Here is a 19,909-nt window from a genome sequence, read left to right on the forward strand (position 1 = left end):
TTCTGGGTTGTGGGTTTGAAACTCATCAGAAATCAACGATGCAGTTCTTTGTTTATACCATGGTTGCAGGTGAAGCGTGATACAAACACAGGAGCTCTGCTGGTGTTTGGAGACCTGCAGACTGACTGAGTAGACTGAGTAGACTGCTAACAAACCATGTGACCACCCACCTGCATAAAGACCTGCATGAAACACCCAACTGAAATTAACTAATCAAAGTAATATTAGCCAGCAGACTAAATGTTTTTCCTCCATGTTTGGTGAGATTATTGAGGCATAAAACTAAATGTTGGTTCTAGATTTCTAGATTTGTACAATGTAAAGCTTTTAAACTTTAGTTTCTCCTCATTTGGGGAAAGGCTTGGACAACACAGCTGTAAATATGGCCCACCCATGGAAATATATTTAATATATTTACAAGGCAAGCTTGTCTCAGAGAGTAATATTTGTAGAAAATCAGAAACTGTTTAGTGTGTTTACAGCTGTTTTTCCCTTAGAACTGTAGATTCTAGGTGATGACGATCTGCAGATCGGCCACCAGGGGGCGGCAGAGGCGCAACTGACGCGCCCGCACGATTCCTTTAGTAAATGTACGTAAATTACGTCACTTCATAATCTGTTCTGGATAGAGAGGATTTTTCATTTAAATGTTCAAAGTATATTTAGGTTTTATTTTTATTAATTTATTCCTCATTGGGGTCAGTAACGGTTTCTGGGACATTCGCGTTTCGTTCAGTTTGACCCCTGCGGCTGCCGTTCAATCAAGATGGTGCTGGAGAAGAAAAGCTCCGGTGAGTTGGTCTCATTTTATCCTGATTAATGAATAACATGACGCTGCAGCAGCTGCCAGGTTTCCGTCAGACCCACCGGCCGGAGGACGGAGCGGATTCCCGCTGCTGTCCCCTTCCTGCGGGGTTCCGGCTGGAAACAGCCGCTCTGCTGCGGACTCCATTAACAAAACCACCAGTTTGAGCTCAACAGCGGCTTAATAAATCATTATAAAGGTTATATAAACTCATTTTACATCCTAACTATTAGTTTTAGTTATTCTACCATACGGCTGGTTTATAGTGTATAAACTGCACATTTATTGAAATAGTTTAACTTTAAACCCTCAGGGGAATCAGCTTGGCGTTTCACTTCAGAAAGTTTTCAGACTAAATTCAACCAAACAGTTTGACCCGGAAGAGCTTTAGCTTTCTCTCAATAGGTAATAAGTTAAGCGTGAGGGTCTTATGGGACGTTTGGTCCAGTAACTGGTGGTCCAGTAACTGGTGGTCCAGTGACTGGTGGTCCAGTAACTGGTGGTCCAGTAACTGGTGGTCCAGTAACTGGTGGTCCAGTGACTGGTGGTCCAGTGACTGGTGGTCCAGTGACTGGTGGTCCAGTAACCGGTTCGTGTGTTTCAGCCCGGGTCGAAGCGGGTCAGCGCAGGGTTCTGGATGAGGCGACCCGGCAAAGGAGGCTGACCCGGCAGCTGGAGGCTCTGGAGAAAGACAACTTCCAGGTTGGTTCTGGACTGGGCCCAGCAGGGGTTCTGGTGGATCTCAATGGTTCCGGACAATAACCGGTCAGTCATTGATGTAACGGACTGGGATCCGATCAGTGACATCATCATCAGCTGGCATCAGGACAAACTGAGGGGTCAGAGGTCAGATCAGGTCTCAGTGATAATGATGATGCCCTTCCTCACTCTCTCTTCCTGTCTCTGTCTCCACTCCAGGATGACCCCCTGACCTCCCTGCCCCCCTGGTCCCACGGCCGACTCCCAGCCTTCAGTGAGACAGAAGAGCCAGGTGAGTCTCCACCTGATGGACTCTGTCCTCCTGATGGACTCTGTCCTCCTGATGGACGCTCTGACCTCCTGATGGACGCTCTGTCCTCCTGATGGACGCTCTGACCTCCTGATGGACTCTGACCTCCTGATGGACGCTCTGACCTCCTGATGGACGCTCTGTCCTCCTGATGGACTCTGACCTCCTGATGGACTCTGACCTCCTGATGGACTCTGTCCTCCTGATGGACTCTGACCTCCTGATGGACTCTGACCTCCTGATGGACGCTCTGACCTCCTGATGGACTCTGACCTCCTGATGGACTCTGTCCTCCTGATGGACTCTGACCTCCTGATGGACTCTGTCCTCCTGATGGACTCTGACCTCCTGATGGACTCTGACCTCCTGATGGACGCTCTGACCTCCTGATGGACTCTGACCTCCTGATGGGACGCTCTGTCCTCCTGATGGACGCTGTGACCTCCTGATGGACTCTGACCTCCTGATGGACTCTGACCTCTTGATGGACTCTGACCTCCTGATGGACGCTCTGTCCTCCTGATGGACGCTCTGTCCTCCTGATGGACTCTGACCTCCTGATGGACTCTGTCCTCCTGATGGACTCTGACCTCCTGATGGACTCTGACCTCCTGATGGACTCTGACCTCCTGTCCGTTCATCTCAGTGTCTCTTTGTCCTCAGAGAAGAAGAGGAGGAAGACGAGGGGCGATCACTTCAAGCAGCGCTTCAGGAAGAACTTCACCACCCTGCTGGAGGAGGAGGTAGCTGCTCTGATTGGCTGATGGTTTTATGCTGCTCTCTGATTGGCTGATGGTTTCATGCTGCTCTCTGATTGGCTGATGGCTTCATGCTGCTCTCTGATTGGCAGAACCTGTCGGAGAGGGCGGAGCCTAACTACCTGTCAGCGGCGGCCCCGCCCTCCTCTTTGCCGCCACGTCTCTTCTGCTGCGTCTGCGGCTTCCCGTCCCACTACACCTGCACCACCTGCGGGGGGCGCTACTGCAGCACCAGGTGTCTGCTCACACACAGGGAGACCAGGTAGGGGGCGCTGCAGAGAGGGACACCTGGTGTCCTCTATCCTGCTCACCTGTCCACCGTCTCTGCAGGTGTCTGAAGTGGACGCTCTGAAGACGCTTCGGACCGGATTGGACCAGATGGACGCTTGGACCGGACCGCAGGACATGTTGGACTGCTGCTGCTGGTCGGAGACGCTGCTCCATGGTTCTCTGGGTCAGGACGCTCCAGAACCTGGACGACCCAGTTGGTTCTGACCCGTCTCTGCCTTCACTGCAGAACCAGAACCACCAGAACCCTGAGGTTCCACAGGAGGTCACCTGAGCTCGTTCCAGTTGGCGGGAACCAGAACCAGAACCGACCCGGATCTCCTGGATGTTTTCATTTCATTTTGTTCTGAAACTGAAATAAATGTTGTTGATTTCTGACCTTTCAAAATAAAATGTCCTGTCTCTAAAGTTGCACTTCCTGTTAGCGCTGCAGCAGCAGCTACTGGCTGACCTCTGACCTTTAACCTGCAGCCAGTCAGAGGTCAGCTCCCGGGCTCAGAGCTCCTGAGGTGTTTACGTCTCCACGGCGTCCTCAAAGTCCACCTGTCCTGGTCACCATGGCAACCGCACCATAAACACCGTCAATCATTACAGTGGACTTTAGATTCGCCTGATGCTTTACCTGCACACACACTCACACACACACTACACACACTCTCACACACACTCTCTCACACCACACACACTCTCACACACACACACTACACACACACACACACACACACACACACACACAGAGACACACACACACTCACACACCACACACACACACACTCACACTCACTACACACACACACTCACACACACACACACTCTGCACACACACTCACACACACACTCTGCACACACACTCACACACACACACACACAGAGACACACACACACACACATCACTCTGCACACACACACACACTCACACACACACACACACTACACACACACACAGAGACACACACACCTCACTCTCTCCCTCCAGCCGTTCGTCTCCGGCTGCAGGACGCCATCGCTGTGAGGAGCCGCCGCCTCAACCAGTCAGTAAGTACCAACTGGGAGCACTGGGCCGGTTCTGGTTCTGGGATTAACTGGAGGTCGGATCCAAACCGGTCTCTGGTTCTGGTCGTTGCTGACCTTCGGGCCGTGAGGCTGGTTTGGAACCAGCAACCCAGAGACTGGTTCTGATGTTGAACCGGGTCTTGAAGGTCAACTCTGGTGTGGGACCGGTTCCGACCCAGATCAGTCTGCAGACAATCCGAAGAGGTCCAACATCTTTCAGAGCTTCTCCTCCGTCTCAGTGACCTTTAACTCTAAAGGTTCTGATTGACTCACGATTTCAGAACCATCAGGTTCTGTTGGGTTCTACTGCAGAACCATTTACTCTGCTCATACGGGACCAGTTTCATCTGGCTTGACTCTTGGTGTGGATCGGAGCTCTAGAATAACCATCCAGAACCAGAACCTGGACCCTGGTTGTCCTGCAGAACCCGGTTCTCCTGACATCAGGTCTGGGTTCAGGTTTCTGGAGAACTTCAGGTCTGATGTAAAACTGATCCAGCTGCTGATCCAGCTGCTGGTCCAGCTGCTGATCCAGCTGTTGGTCCAGCTGCTGGTCCAGCTGCTGATCCAGCTGCTGGTCCAGCTGCTGATCCAGCTGCTGATCCAGCTGCTGATCTAGCTGCTGATCCAGCTGCTGGTCCAGCTGCTGATCCAGCTGCTGGTCCAGCTGCTGGTCCAGCTGCTGATCCAGCTGCTGGTCCAGCTGCTGGTCCAGCTGCTGGTCCAGCTGCTGGTCCAGCTGCTGGTCCAGCTGCTGATCCAGCTGCTGGTCCAGCTGCTGGACTGAAGAAGCAAATACTTTAATGGCTTCAGGTGGAACAGCTAAGCTAACAGAAATGGTGGCTAGCTAACAGGAACAGCAGCTAACTGTTTTAAGGTTTTGTTGGCTCTATTAGCCTTTATTTGAAAGTATTCAGACAGGATAGATGGGGAAGACGTGCAGCAAATGTCACCAGACCAGGAATCAACCCCCGACCAGCGACACGAGGACTAAGGCCTCCATGCGTAGCTCATGCTTTGCCCCTGTGCCATCACAGCACCCCAACAGCAGCTAACTAACAGAAACTGCAGCTAGCCAATAGGAATAGACCAGCTAGCTTATAGGAACAGAGCAGCTAGCTTATAGGAACAGAGCAGCTAGCTAATAGAAATAGAGCAGCTAGCCAATAGGAACAGAGCAGCTAGCCGATAGGAACAGAGCAGCTAGCTAATAGGAACAGAGCAGCTAGCTAATAGGAACAGAGCAGCTAGCCGATAGGAACAGAGCAGCTAGCCGATAGGAACAGAGCAGCTAGCTAATAGGAATAGAGCAGCTAGCCGATAGGAACAGAGCAGCTAGCTAATAGGAATAGAGCAGCTAGCCGATAGGAACAGAGCAGCTAGCTAATAGGAATAGAGCAGCTAGCCGATAGGAACAGAGCAGCTAGCCGATAGGAACAGAGCAGCTAGCCGATAGGAACAGAGCAGCTAGCTAATAGGAATAGAGCAGCTAGCCGATAGGAACAGAGCAGCTAGCTAATAGGAACAGAGCAGCTAGCTAATAGGAACAGAGCAGCTAGCCGATAGGAACAGAGCAGCTAGCCGATAGGAACAGAGCAGCTAGCCGATAGGAACAGAGCAGCTAGCTAATAGGAATAGAGCAGCTAGCCGATAGGAACAGAGCAGCTAGCTAATAGGAACAGAGCAGCTAGCCGATAGGAACAGAGCAGCTAGCCGATAGGAACAGAGCAGCTAGCTAATAGGAACAGAGCAGCTAGCTAGAGGAACAGCAGCTAGTAGCTGCTGGAACATTGCAGCTAGCTAGCCGCTGTGTTCCTCTGCATTCTGGCCCTGATGCAGATTATAGATGACAGATTTACTGATGGAAATATTCTTAATTCAGTGCATCGTCTGACTGTTGGATAATAAATCAGAACTTGTCTCAGGTTTGTGTTGGACCATGAGGACAGACGGGTTTCAGAGTTTTGTTTTCTGGATTGTTTCATTTGCCTGCAGTTTTGATATTTTTTGATGATTCTAGAAATAAAAAAATAAAACTGATGAAATTATCTTTTTATGGTGTTGCTTCCCACAAAACCCAGAGAACAGGAAGTAAACTTTCTCTGTTTCCTGTTATTGACACTCAAACTCATGTTATTAACAGTTAAACTCAGGTTCGGACAAATGGACCGGTTACCGACGGATTCAGAACCAGAACCCGTCCTTCATCGGGTTCAGCTGATAATCTGAGACAGATTTTAGTTTGTTTGTTGGTTTGATTCTCTCTTCATTAGTTTGACCTCCTGACCTTATCCTGTAACCCCGTCTCTTTTCATCAGTCAGTTTCCTTTGCGGTTCTGATCCGGTTTCATTTGCTGCCAGTCATCAGGAGTTTGAACTTTAACCTTCAGGTATCAGTGGAATTATCTCTGTGCTTTGATTAATTATGAAGATAAAAACTCATAAAATGTGATGTAACTCTTTATTCAGTTATTATTTGTTCTGGTGTTTGGTGGTCAGTTGGAGTTGGTTCTGATCGATGGTAGAGGAACCTCCTCTTGCAGAACCAGAACCCTTTGACAATGAAACCAGTTTAATATTTAATGAACACCAAACTTCCTGTTAAATTCATTAATATTCACAGTATTTAGTTTTGGATTTCCGTCTCTGCTTTCCTTCCTGGTTTTTCTTCAGAACCGGATCATCCAGGACCGGTTCTGGATGACCATCCTGTTAACATGAAGCCCAGAAAGCAACAGGCTAATAAATGAGTTATTGAGTCTGATAATTTAAAGAAAATTTCAAATATATTTTTCATGTTTGTATTTTGAAAACCTCAGTTTGTTATTAAGTTAAATTAAATACACGTTTTTAAAATGTCTCCTTTGCTTCCTGTTATGACTGAGATCATTTAAATGTTTTCATTACGAGTTCTCTCATCTGATTGGTCGACCAGCCCAGCAGCTCAGCTGTTGACCAATCAGCTTCTCTGCTGCGTGACCTGGAAGGCAGAGCTAAAATAAATCAGGATGTTTCCAGAAAATCATCAAATGAAATAGTTTCTAATAATTTAAATAAAAAAAATTTTTATTTATGATAAAGAACTTTATGATAGAAAGTTAAAACATTTATTAATTTACATTAATAATTATTTACTGCATTGAGTTTTGGCCCTTTTGGCTTTCCATACCTCGAAGCTTCTGCCTGTGTGAGAAGTTTGGATTGAACTGACCTTTGACCTCCAGTCCATGTTCTGTTCATATGGTGAGACGCTGTGCATGCAGGTGGTTCTGATCGGTTCTGATCAGTCTGCTACTGGACCTTTAACCTTTAACCTGAACCCAGCAGGTCGGTTCAGGCTGGTTTTGATCCGGTCGGTCTGACCCGACCTTTCTTCTTCTTCTCCTCCTCTGTCTGCAGCGCCACCATGAGGTCTATGGGAGGCCCTTCCTCAGAGGAAGCTCCGCCCCCGTTCTTCTCCATCACCAGCCGGCGAGTCCAGGACGAGTTCCTGAAAGGTGAGAACCGGACCGGACCGGAACCAGAACCTCCATCCTGGCCCTGACCTCCGTCTCCTTCCTTCCAGAGCGCCAGAGGAGGCTGGAGTCCCAGAGCGACGCCTCCTCCCCGCTAAGCTCCTCCCCTTCCTCCTCCTGCTCCCCCCTCCGCTCCCCCTCCCCGTATGCTCCGCCCCCTGCCTCCCCTCCTCCCCCCCAGGCAGCCTGACTCCTCCCCAGGTGAGTTTAGACCAGGTGATCTGAACAGCTGTGACCTCTGACCCCACAGACCAAAAGAAAACTTTTCTGTTTGTATTGAATAATTATTATGTTTAATCAGCATAAATATTAACTTTCCGTTTCTAGCTCGCTAAGCTAACTGGAGGAATCCAGCCAATCAGGATCGAGCATCAGAAAAACATTTTCATTTATATTTTAGTTTCATTGAGAAACAAACAAAAAAAACTATAATGCAACATAAAAAGTTTTTTTTTTCATCTTCCAACTTCCTGAGTCTCCCACAGCGCCCCCTGGTGGTGGGAGGCCACTTTGGAAAACACTGATGATCCCCAGATAGAGGGGCCTGTGGGTTCTGGTTCTGTTGGACTCGATCTGGTTCTGACCCGTCTCTGTCCAGGTCTGTCCCTGTCCAGTCCAGAGCTGCTGTCAGAGCTGACCAGGAGACAGACATGTCCTCTGAGACGCGTCCAGAAGCGCAGCGGACTGACCACCGTCTTCTCAGGACGAGGACGACAGGTCTGTCCCCCTGCAGGGCGTCGCTCTGTGTCTCTGCTGTCCACCTGTCTCTGCCGTCCCTCAATGTCCCTCTGCTCCTCCCTCCTGCAGGTCTCTGGCTCCTCCCCCTAGGCTGAGCCAGCCAATAGGAGAGCTGCTGCTCCTCTCTCTACCTCCACATCACAATTTGAGCCAGAAAACTGAACCACTGAGTCCATGGAGCGTCACACACAGAAGCCCCGCCCCATTGTGACCACGTCCGGTTCAAGCCCCGCCCCCTGCGCTGCAAATGTTTTAGTTGTAAAGAGATAAAGATCATAAAGTTTAATTTTGTTATGAAATACATATCTAAAAGTAAAGAATACAGTAAAGTTCAGTGGATGCTGCTCCATCAGAACCGGGTCATGTGACTGCTGTCATGTTTCTACCAACCCAGAACCAAGATGGTGGTTCAGCAGAACCTCAGGTCCGGTTCAGAACCCAACAGAACCAAACTGTTCAGTTATGATTTTATTAACTCTGCCATTCATTCATTAATAAATAGTTCAGCCAATGAATTAATGAGCTGATAAATGAAACAATAAGAAAGGAAATAATCACAAAAAGGGCATAAAGGTATTTTTTAAGGTTGTTCTCAGATGTTAGAATTTATCTTTGCGAGGTCATTGTGGTTCATTTTCACTCTTTTCTACAGAGATTTATAACATTTGGAGAAAAAGTAAACATGCTGAACACTTCAAATGATAAAAAGACTTCTAACAATGTATGAGTTTTAATGGAAATTTGTTTAATTGTGCAATAAATATGTAAAATAAAACGCCCAGGGAAAATTCATTTATTTAAAATCTGTCAATAATGAAGCCACAGATTCACCAGCCAGCTTGTAGTTCCTCATTTAACCACTAGGGGCAAAGCTAACTTCTTACGCAGCCGAGCTCAACCGGAAGTGTCGTTGGTCCACAGTGATCTGTGGCGGCACTCTGTTAGCTTAGCGGCTAGTTTGTGCTTCTGGGAGTCGAAGTGGAGCTTTTCCAGGTAAACTGAACCAAAACCTCTTGATAAAGTTTGATTCCAATCAGGAGAAAATGCTAATGAACGCAGAAAAACGCATGAATCCCGCAAAGAGACGTTTATTCAGCGAGCTCTGTTGCTAAGTAGCCTGTTAGCCTCAGGAGCTAAACTGATGCTAACAGATTGCAGCGGGAATCTCCCTCTTAATAAATGATTTTATCAAACATGGTTTATTGCGTTTTATATAAAATCTGCTGTTAGTTATTGGATGTTTCCAGTTTAACACCTTAATGAAAACAGCCGCGGCTGTTTTCATTAAGCTGTATTAATCTGTGATTATTGATCACAGATTAATAATCTCTGCTTCAGTTTATTAGAACAGATGAGACGTGGTTTTGGTTCCAGGCTGATTAATCTGCAGCTCCTCAAACTGATCATTCAGATAATCGAACAATAATCATAAGTATTAGTTTCAGCTCCTGATGATCACTGATTAGTTATGATCAATATGTTGGAATTGACATATCAGTAAATAATAATGATAAATCTTTATGTTTCAGCTGATGTCTGAAACGTCACAGTGTTTTGGTTTGAACCGTCAGCAGGAGACGGACCAGAGTTTCTGGTTCCGGCCTGGTTCTGGTCCGGTTCTGACTGTGTGTCTCCCTCAGATGGGCGACAGCGACGACGAGTTGGACCGTCGGAGACGGGACAAGTTCAGACGGGAACGCAGCGACATGGAGCGGTCCAGAGAGAGGGAGGAGCGGCGCAGGGACGACTGGGCCGACAGGTCCGAACGCTACAGATCCAGAACCAGGCTGTGACTTCTGGTTCTGGTTCTGGTTCTGACCCGTTTAGTTTACTCTGTGGAGAACCAGAACCAGTTAAAGTCATCTCTGTGTTGAGTTGTTGTGGACCCTCTGATGGTTCTGGTTCTGTGGGTTCAGGGAGTGGGAGCGCGGCAGGGAGAGGAGGCGGGACTACGACCGCGGACGCAGGGACCGCTTCTCGCCGCCGCGACACATCAGCCCGCAGCACAAACGGCTGAGGAGAGACTGGTGAGGTTCTGACTGGTCCTGACCTGGTTTTAACTGACCCGGTTCTGATCCAAAGTGACTCACAGTTGTGACCCAGCATGCTGACGGTCCGTGTGTTTCCAGGGACGACCACCGGGGGGAGCCGTACCGCTACGAGCCGCCCTACGGAGGAGGCGGGGCTCCGTTTCAGGGGGCGGGGCCTCAGGCCTGGCACCACGACTTCCCCCACCTGCACCCCCACCCTGGAGGCCTCCCCCTGCAGGGCAGGTGAGCTACTGCAGCGGGTCAGAACCACGAGGCCGGACCGGGTCAGAACCGGGTCGCAGGTCGGCTCATGGTTTTGTGTTGTGTTCAGGTTGGGGCTGCTGGACCCGGACCTGCCGCCTCCGGGACCGCCCAGCATGAGGAGCTTCAAGGTGAGAAACCGAACATGGAGGTGACCTCTGTGTGACCCCTGGTGGTGACCTCTGTGTGACCCCTGGTGGTGACTCTGTGTGATCCCTGGTGGTGACCTCTGTGTGATCCCTGGTGGTGACCTCTGTGTGACCCCTGGTGGTGACCTCTGTGTGATCCCTGGTGGTGACCTCTGTGTGACCCCTGGTGGTGACCTCTGTGTGACCCCTGGTGGTGACCTCTGTGTGATCCCTGGTGGTGACCTCTGTGTGACCCCTGGTGGTGACCTCTGTGTGACCCCAGGAGTTCCTGCTGAACATGGAGGACAGCGTGGACGAGACGGAGGCGGTGAAGCGCTACAATCAGTACAAACTGGACTTCCGGCGCCAGCAGCTGCAGGACTTCTTCGTCCAGCACAAGGAGCACGAGTGGTTCCGGTCCAAGTACCACCCTGATGACATCACAGCCAGGAGGGCGGAGTCTCTGGCCGCCCTGCAGACCCGGCTGGCCGTCTTCCTGTTCCTGCTGGACAACCGCTGGCTGGACGGCGTCTCTCTGGACATGCAGCACGAGGCGGCCATCATCAAGCTGCTGGACGCAGGTGGGGAGGGGCATTGTGGGTAATGTGGCCCTGCCTGGGGGCTCCTGGGTAACGTGGTCCTGTTGGTCTCTGCAGCTGTGATCAAGATGGAGGAGGGACGGACTTGACCTGCAGGTCCTGGAGGCTCCAGCAGGGGGCGGCGGAGACGCAGCAGAGAAGAGCCAGGCGGCTCCAAAGGAGGGAAGCGGCGGCGCTCAGACGGACGGGACGGACGGCGCTGAGGGAACCAAGGAACCCGACCAGGTCGGAACCAGAACCAGAACCATGAGGCGGTTCACTGCTGACTCTGCAGAATCTCTTCTTCTTCTGTTGTTGAGTTTCTGTAGAACTATAAGCTGAGTTAGTCAGGCTGTCTGCTCCGGTCCACTTCTGTTTATCAGTTTAATTGATTCTGATGGACCTAAAGAAACGGTTTTTATTAACAGTCAATTATTATTGATCATTTATTATCATTTATTATTGTTATCTATTGTTATTTATCAAGTTTTTTCAGAAAACATTGAGATTCAGTTGGAGTCAAAACTGCGAGTCCAACTGGGTGAACCGACAGCATGGAGAACCGGGCCGGGTTTCAGAACCAGATCTAGCTGGTTCTGATCCGGTTGGTTCTGCTGGGTCCGTCAGAACCTCTTGACGGTCTCATGTCGTCTCCAGAACCACGAGGATCCGGGCGGCCCGAAGGAGGAGAGAGAGGAAGAGGAGAAGACGATGAAGAAGGTGAGTTTCATCATCATCCTCATCAGGTGTTCTGGTTCTGACCCGCGGATCCTCCAGGTTCTGAAGGCTGTGAAGGTCATCGGTAACCCCGCCTCTTCCTCTCAGGGCAGGAAGAGGAAGCGCAGCCTGTCGGCGGACAGCGGCGAGGGCAGCGACTCCGACTCCTCCCACTCTGAGAAGGAGGAAGAGGGTCAGTACCCAGAGATGCTGGAGCTCCGCCCTAAAGGTCAGAGGTCACAGTACTCCTGTTGTTTCAGAGTGCCATCCAGAGAGAGGAGGCTCCGCCCACGCCCGCCCCCTGCACCTGACCACCTCCCTGTTCATCAGGAGCATCGCTCCAGAGGTCGCCAAGGCCGAGGTCACCGCCGTAAGAACCGGAACCGGACCCGAACAGAACCAGACTTAAACCAGAACCAGACCTCTAACCCACTTCCTGTCTGCAGCTGTGTCGCAGGTACCCCGGCTTCCTGCGGGTGGCGCTGTCGGACCCTCAGCCAGAGCGGAGGTACTGGTTTTCTCGGCCGGTCGACCCGGTTCCGCCGGTGGCCTTGTCGGGTCAGAACCGGATCAGAACCGTTCTGTGTCGGTGTTGCAGGTTCTTCCGGCGGTGCTGGGTGACCTTGACCGCAGCGTCAACATCAAGGAGACATGCTGGAACCTTCAGAACGTCAGGGTAACCCAGAGCGCCATCAGAACCGTCAGAACCTCCTGAACCGGGCCGCTAACAGCTGGTTCTGCTGTCTCAGCTCAGGGACTGTGAGCTGGCGCCGGTGGTGAACCGGGACCTGAGCCGGCGGGTCCGGACCGTCAAACGGCCCGCACCACCGGCCCGTGGCGCGGAACGACGTCCGGCTGGCGGCGCGCCTCGTCCACAGCCTGGACCAGCGGGGGGCGCTGTGGACCACAGAGGTACGGAACCGCCCGGACCCGACCGGAACCAGAACCCGACCGCTCACACAGAACGCCTCTTCTCCCGCAGGCCAAGACCAACCCGGTTCTGCAGAACATCACCGACTATCTGATCGAGGAGGTCAGCGCCGAGGAGGAGGAGCTAATCGGAACCGCCGGCGCCGACGACGACCCCAAGGCTGCCGACGTTCCCGTGGAAACGGACCAGAACCTGCTGCAGGTGGGCGGGGCCTGTGGGGGGGTGTTGTGTTTGGGTTCTGACCCGGTTCTGTGCTCAGGTTCTGACCCGGTTCTGTGTTCAGGTTCTGACTCTGTTCAGGTTCTGACTCTGTTCAGGTTCTGACTGTGTTCAGGTTCTGACCCGGTTCTGTCGGGTTCTGACCCGGTTCTGTGTTCAGGTTCTGACTGTTCAGGTTCTGACCCGGTTCTGTGTTCGGTTCTGACCCGGTCCTGTGTTCGGGTTCTGACCCGGTTCTGTGTTCAGGTTCTGACCCAGTTCTGTGCTCAGGTTCTGACCCGGTCCTGTGTTCGGGTTCTGACCCGGTTCTGTGCTCAGGTTCTGACTGTGTTCAGGTTCTGACCCGGTTCTGTGTTCAGGTTCTGACCCGGTTCTGTGTTCAGGTTCTGACCCAGTTCTGTGCTCAGGTTCTGACCCGGTCCTGTGTTCGGGTTCTGACCCGGTTCTGTGTTCAGGTTCTGACTGTGTTCAGGTTCTGACCCGATTCTGTGTTCAGGTTCTGACCCGGTTCTGTGCTCAGGTTCTGACTGTGTTCAGGTTCTGACCCGGTTCTGTGTTCAGGTTCTGACCCGGTTCTGTGTTCAGGTTCTGGACCGGTTGCTGCTCTACCTGCGTCTGGTCCACTCTGTGGATTACTACAACTTCTGCGAGTATCCGTCTGAGGACGAGATGCCGCACCGCTGCGGCCTCATCCACATCCGGGGCCGCTGCCGGTGGCCCGCATCACTCCGGCTGAGGGTGAGCCGCACTGCAACACGGCCTAGTCAAAGTACAGCATCAGTAACCTTTACATTTTTCCTGGAGGGTTTCTTTTCATGTTTCAGAAATTGTTTCATCTCCATGTCAACCATGTAGCTGCTAAACACCTGGGTGGACGGAGCCCGCCTTCGAGGCGTAGCTCCTCCCCCTCAGCTCCTTCAGACTAGTCAGCAGCAATTAGCAAGCATCAGCTCAGAGGAACGCTTTGGGGCAACTCCAGGCCTGGAGGGTCTGCTGCAGCTTTTAGATGCATCTCCACTTCAACACACCTGATCCAATAATGACGTCATCAGCAGAACCGGACCAGACTGGACCGGACCGGACCAGACTGGACCGGACCGGACCGGACTGGACCGGACCGGACCGGACTGAGGAGGAGATTCAGCTGTGTTGGACCAGAGAGACGTCTGAGAGTTGCAGGCCCTCCAGGACCAGGACTGCCCCCCCCTGGTCTAAAGGGTTAATAGAGGAGCCATGTTGGAATGACTTCCTGGAGGCGGAGCTTCAGAGAGAGCAGGGGCTTCTTAAAGAGACAGAGGCCCAATTTACTAAATCAATTTTCTGTTTTTAATTTTAATTTAAGGTGACATAGTTATTGATTATGCAATAAAATGGAGCTGTGTGTCTGAAAACAAACATAAATAATCATCAATAAACAAATGTAACTCTGGCTCTTTAAAGTTCAGGAACATTACAGAGGCGCCGCCATGAGGCTCAGATCTCACCGAACGGTTACTGTGATGATGATGATGATGATGAGGGCGGTGCTGTGCTCTGATTGGACAGTGACTGAACACCTGAGGATGTGTGAGGAGCGTCTGGCTCCTCTGTTCTCACTGACGGAGACGCTGAGCGAAGAGGAAGCGGTTCGGCTCGGAAAGAAAGACCCGGAACAGGAGGTACTGTCCACCTGTCTGTGTGTCCACCTGTCTGTGTGTCCACCTGTCTGTGTGCCCACCTGTCTGTCTCCACCTGTTTGTGTGTCCACCTGTCTGTCTCCTGATGTGTCTCCTGTCCCCAGGTGGAGACGTTCCTGGCCTCCAACACTCAGGAGCTCAGTAAAGACAAGTGGCTTTGTCCTCTGAGTGGGAAGAAGTTCAAGGTGAGGCCCCGCCCCTCTCTCTGGTTGCCGTGGTAACTGTGGCTGACGGCGTGTTGTTCAGGCCCCAGAGTTCGTCCGTAAACACATCCTGAACAAACATGGCGAGAAGGTGACCGCCGTCAGACAGGAAGTGGAGTTCTACAACAACTTCCTGTTGGACGCCAAGAGACCCCCCTCCCGGAACACAAGCCCCTCCCACCGCCGGTTCAAGGTACCCGATTGGCCTCTGATACGGGCTAGGCTAATGTTAGCATGCTGTTGGCTGGTTGACCTCTGACCCCTCCTCTGGCTCCGCCCCCAGCCGGTCCTCCAAGCATGGCGGCGTTTCCTGGTCAGTCTCCGCAGCAGCAAAGCCTTCTGGGATATCCTCCAGGCGTCAGGCCGCCGCTGCCCGGATTCCCAGGTAGGTGAGGCTCCGGGTCGGAACCCGAGGGGGCGGAGCCAGGCTGACGCTCTGTTTGGACCTGCAGGTGTTGGACCCCACCTGGCGCCGGGCCAGTTCGGGCCGGGCCGCGGTCACTATGACAACTTCAGAGGAGGAGGAGGAGCGTTTCCAGGGAAACAACGGAGCAGCAGGTACACAGAACCAATCAGAACCGGACCGGCGGTCCGATCAGAGCCGGACCGGCGGTCCGATCAGAGCCGGACCGGCGGTCCGATCAGAACCGGACCGGCGGTCCGATCAGAACCGGACCGGCGGTCCGATCAGAGCCGGACCGGCGGTCCGATCAGAACCTCTGTCTGTGTTTAGGGGCCTGAGGGGCGACCCGCGGTCCATCATCGAGTACAGAGACCTGGACGCTCCGGACGACCTCGACTTCTTCTAGCTTCTACTTTTTTATTCCTGTGAGAGAGAGAGAGAGAGAGAGTGTGTGTGTGTGTGTGTGTGTGGTGTGTGTGTGTGTGTGTGTGTGTGTGTGTGTGTGTGTGTGTGAGAGCAGGACCAACATCATGATCTCATGAGTTTTTCCAATAAAGAATAGAAACTCCAGACCGACTCCTCGTTTCCTTCCTCTGGACTTCCTGTCCATCATCTTCTTTACCATCAGAAATTAGAGATCAATATCCTTTTGGGTCATTGACTGTATTGATCTATTTAGTACCATGAAAACAGTTTAAATGAATAAAGTTTTGGTGTTTAAATATTGTTTGATCTTTATTGACTGCAGCCAGAGCTGTGTCCAGCTGAGCTAGCGTTAGCTTTAAGCTAACTTGGTGCCAAGAAAAGGAAGGAAAATGAAAGCAGTTCACCTTAAATCACTCAGGCTGAAGTTTGAACTGCAGTTAGCTTTCGCTGCTCTGTTTGTAATGATTCTGTAGAAACACCTTGAATAATAAAACAATGTTTTTTCTGTCCAGTTCTGATAACCAAGGAGAATTAGCCGCTCTGCTAGCTACGTCTGATAGCTGCTAGGCTAAGAGCCTGCAGCGTGTTTACAGCTGGGCCACAGCTAGCAGTAGCTATGTGTGGCTAACAGACGTGAGGTTGGAACGAGGGATTCATTCTGCGTGATTCTGAATAAAACCAGGATCAGGTGTGAAGTAAAAATTGTGTTCTTATTTTATTACAGCCAGGAGATTTTAATTATTTCAGTCATTTAACACTAATATTATTAAATGACTGTTAAAACATGGAGGTCAAGGAGTCTCTGCAGAATCAGGTTTCCATTACCATGTAAAAGTTCCTGTTGCTGTCAGTGACTAAAATAAGGCGCAAAAGTTTGTTGACAGATAATAACAGATAGTTTAGGTAAATACAGTAAGATGGAATAATAAGGTCAAACAAATCTCTCCATTGAATGTCAGAAGCTCAGAGAAAATGTTCTAGAAGGTCTGACAATGTTTTTGGTATGGAAAATTGTTCCATTAGCATCCTGAATTTTGGAAACTCCCATATTTTGTACTAGAAGATGTTTGTTAAGTAAATAATGAACTGACCTTTCAGTAAGGAGAGATGCATCCTGTCCATCCTGTGGCTCCATGACTGGGCAGTAAACCTGTTCAACTGGCTCTGGGTCAGGAAGTGACCATGTTGTGTAAAGAATCCTGTATATTGTGAGACTTGCAGCTACTGGGTTCAGCTGCTGCTGCTGCGTTTTCTCCGTTTGCAAACCACAGAGAAATAAAGATCTTTGCTATTTACCAGAATCTCAAGCTGATCTGTTCCACACAGATTAGACTGTTGTTCCACACAGGATTTATTTCTTTGATTGAGAAAAATATTGTTACTATATCCACAAAACAATAAACTGTATATCATCCAGATCTTCTCAGAAAAAAAACGCTAAGCTAAAAAAACTTGACTGAACTACAGAGTAGAAGATGAAATGATAATATAGCTGATAAATAACAGTTTAGTCTGAATTGTGAGGCTGCAAGTTCTGATCTGGAAACAATGAAGACTGAGAGAATAAAACAGATTTAAAATGTTTATTTTGGTTCAGGATGATGTCATCTTTGGGTCTGAACAGAACATTTCATCTGCAGAACATTCATGCTTCACATTGACCAGGAAGTCGCAGCAGTACGGTCTCTCCCTGGTGTGGCTCCTCTGGTGTCTCCTCAGGGAACCGGGCCGGGTGAACATCTTCCCACACTCCTCGCACCAGAAGGGTTTCTCCCCGCTGTGGGTGACCCGGTGGTTCCTCAGGTGGCTGCGGTCCCTGAACGTTTTCCCACAGGCCTCACACGCGTGCGGCTTTTCTCCGCTGTGCAGCAGCTGGTGGACCTTGAGGTTGCTGCGCTTGGAGAAACGTTTCCCACAGTCCTGACAGCTGTAGGGCTGCAGGCGGCTGTGGACGCGCTCCAGGTGCAGCTTCAGGGTTTCCTTCTGGGTGAAGGTGTTCCCACATTGCGGGCAGAGGAAGCTCTGCTCCGCGCTGTGGATGTTCTGGTGTCGCTTCAGGTGGGCCGCCTGGCCGAACGTCTTCCCACACTCGCCACAGCCGTACGGCTTCTCTCCTCTGTGGATCTTCTGGTGTCTCCACAGGCCACAGGCTCTGCTGAAGACCTTCCCACAGTGGGGACAGCAGTGGTGTTTCCCATCCTGGTTCTCAGGTTTCTGGAGGAGACAGAGAGCCAGATGGTTTCCATACATCAGAGCCTGGTTGGTATTATCCAGCTGAAGTTGGTGTCTGATTCAGCCAACCTCCGATTCCATTTGTTCACTACTTTGAGCATATTAATGTGCTATACTTTTAAAAATGTGTAGTGATGGTGGGTTGCCTTCAACCCCCCTGATCTGAGCAGCATGTGTATCACAGCAGGGAGCCACGATCTGAGAGCAGCGAACATCAACAGGAACAAACAGCACTGTTTCAATCAGGCATCAGCGCAGACAGCCCTGCTGAACCCTGGCAGCAGCAGCAGCAGCAGATAAACTGATGACTGGAATCACTACAACACCAGTTCTACTGCTGTTCAGCTACCAGGTTAACCTGATAACCAAGCAAATTAAAACAGCAGTCAGAGGAATACCAGTGGTTTAATAAACAACATCCTCCAGAGCAACTAAAACATGAATCTGACCCAAATCAGCTCGAGCACTGGTTAAACTGGTTACCATTTTAACTAAAGCACCAGTAGAAATGCTCAGTGGTTTGAGGTTTAATCAGGCATCAGAAGGACACCAACATCCTCCACCCACTTGTAACTCAGTAGAGAAGGTCCAATGTTTTAGATATGGGCCAAAAGGTTCAGCTGTTGGAGCACGATGATGTTCAATGAAGTTAAAGCTTTAGTAACATAAACCATAAAACTCACAATTGGACAAGACACACAATTAAGAAAATAAAATTACACTCAATAGAATAAAAACAATATTTGGCCAAGTGCTAAACCTTAATTTTAAATCTATTGGATGACCTGGTAATCTGCACTCCAATCTTTTTAAGCATTGATTTAATTAATCAAATTAAATCCCAATTAATCAAATTAAATCCCAATCAGGTCTCACTGAACATCATTAACATGAGGAGAATTTCCTACACAGCAGTTTGTTGTAATGTCAATAAATAAAACGGTCCGAAAGACAGTGTCCAAAATTTCCAGGAAGCAGCAGGAGAAGGGCGGAGCCTCTGTGACATTCCGCTCTCTGATTGGTCTAAACATTCATGGAACCCAAGCTTCCCATTGGCCAGGCAGACCACCCCGCCTACCCGCCTCTCTATCCTTAAAGGGCCATCCCCGCTTTATGTGGATTTCACCTACATTCTGTCACTAGCGGCGTTTTAATGACCAATTCAGCCAGTGCAGCTAGTGACCTGCCCACGGATGCTGAACTCTGACCTTTGGGTCGGCGGGAACAGAGGGGAGACCCATCTGGTTCTCTTGGGGCGGTTCCGGTTCGGCGGGTCCATTCCGGGTGTGAAATATCCAGCCTGCGGTTCCCAGCGAACTGAGCTTAGAGCTGTGAATGCGCATGCGCACGGAGGGAATGAAGCGGTTCATATTTTCACAATAAAAGCCTCCAGCTGGTGAACAGATTCAGACTCACAACTACAAAGAAAATAGCAAAAATAATAACAGAACCGGTCTGGACCTGCAGCTGGTTCAGAAACTATGAAGCTCTGATCTGATCCAACAGAACCGGTTCGGCAAAACCTGAAGCAACCAATCAGCAGCAGAGTTTCCTGATGATGATGATCACCTTCCTCTCTCTGCTCCTCTTCCTCTCTGGAAGCTGCGGATCAGAACTTCTTGGTTCTGATCCGATCTGGTTCTGGTTCCAGCGACTCGTCTCTCACCAGTCCTCCCAGTAGAGGCCACTGGATTGTTCCTGGTTGGGTTCTGGTCGCCTCCAGTCCTCCCAGTTTCCTCTGGTTTGGGTTGGTGGTCATAATGTTCTGCTGATTAATGGATAATGATCAATAGATGATCAGGTTCAACCCTGTCAGTACCCGCTGTGGCCGCTGGGTGTCGCTGTGGGTCAACATGTGAAGCCTTTGACAGGCAGAACAGAAACAGTTTATTTTTATTAAACATTTTCACAAGAGGCAAACATGGAAATATGAGAGTAA

At 50.3% G+C, this 19,909-nt stretch overlaps 2 protein-coding genes, 2 long non-coding RNA genes and 1 pseudogene across 5 annotated transcripts; 4 read left to right on the forward strand and 1 right to left on the reverse strand.

The window, feature by feature from the left end:
* The first annotated feature begins 615 nt into the window (after nucleotides 1-615).
* LOC129355276 (zinc finger HIT domain-containing protein 1-like) lies at nucleotides 616-3,253 on the forward strand. Its single transcript, XM_055024797.1, has 6 exons — nucleotides 616-791; nucleotides 1,410-1,507; nucleotides 1,724-1,796; nucleotides 2,478-2,557; nucleotides 2,665-2,834; nucleotides 2,903-3,253. The coding sequence occupies exons 1-6, from the start codon at nucleotides 767-769 to the stop codon at nucleotides 2,922-2,924; spliced, it is 468 nt and encodes a 155-aa protein (XP_054880772.1). The 5' UTR covers nucleotides 616-766; the 3' UTR covers nucleotides 2,925-3,253.
* A 554-nt stretch (nucleotides 3,254-3,807) lies between these two features.
* On the forward strand, nucleotides 3,808-7,584 carry LOC129355273 (uncharacterized). The gene is made up of 3 exons (XR_008605245.1): nucleotides 3,808-3,895; nucleotides 7,313-7,410; nucleotides 7,479-7,584. It is a non-coding gene; the product is annotated as an uncharacterized LOC129355273 (long non-coding RNA).
* A 7-nt stretch (nucleotides 7,585-7,591) lies between these two features.
* LOC129355274 (uncharacterized) lies at nucleotides 7,592-8,936 on the forward strand. Its single transcript, XR_008605246.1, has 3 exons — nucleotides 7,592-7,629; nucleotides 8,027-8,145; nucleotides 8,236-8,936. It is a non-coding gene; the product is annotated as an uncharacterized LOC129355274 (long non-coding RNA).
* Nucleotides 8,937-9,071: 135 nt separating this feature from the next.
* LOC129355283 (serrate RNA effector molecule homolog) lies at nucleotides 9,072-15,882 on the forward strand (annotated as a pseudogene).
* Nucleotides 15,883-17,307: 1,425 nt separating this feature from the next.
* LOC129355275 (gastrula zinc finger protein XlCGF49.1-like) lies at nucleotides 17,308-19,533 on the reverse strand. 2 transcript variants are annotated; one of them, XM_055024795.1, is made up of 2 exons: nucleotides 19,179-19,533; nucleotides 17,308-17,952 (listed from the first exon to the last, which is right to left on the reverse strand). In XM_055024795.1, exons 1-2 carry the CDS (start codon nucleotides 19,338-19,340, stop codon nucleotides 17,332-17,334), a joined length of 783 nt encoding a protein of 260 aa, XP_054880770.1. In that variant the 5' UTR covers nucleotides 19,341-19,533; the 3' UTR covers nucleotides 17,308-17,331. The 2 variants fall into 2 exon arrangements, with proteins under 2 accessions (XP_054880770.1, XP_054880771.1); XM_055024796.1 differs by lacking the exon at nucleotides 19,179-19,533 and adding an exon at nucleotides 18,087-19,148.
* Between the last annotated feature and the right edge of the window lie 376 nt (nucleotides 19,534-19,909).

This window comes from Poeciliopsis prolifica, unplaced genomic scaffold (genome assembly GCF_027474105.1).
Source record: "Poeciliopsis prolifica strain line A6 unplaced genomic scaffold, Auburn_PproV2 SCAFFOLD128, whole genome shotgun sequence".
Lineage (NCBI taxonomy): Eukaryota > Metazoa > Chordata > Actinopteri > Cyprinodontiformes > Poeciliidae > Poeciliopsis > Poeciliopsis prolifica.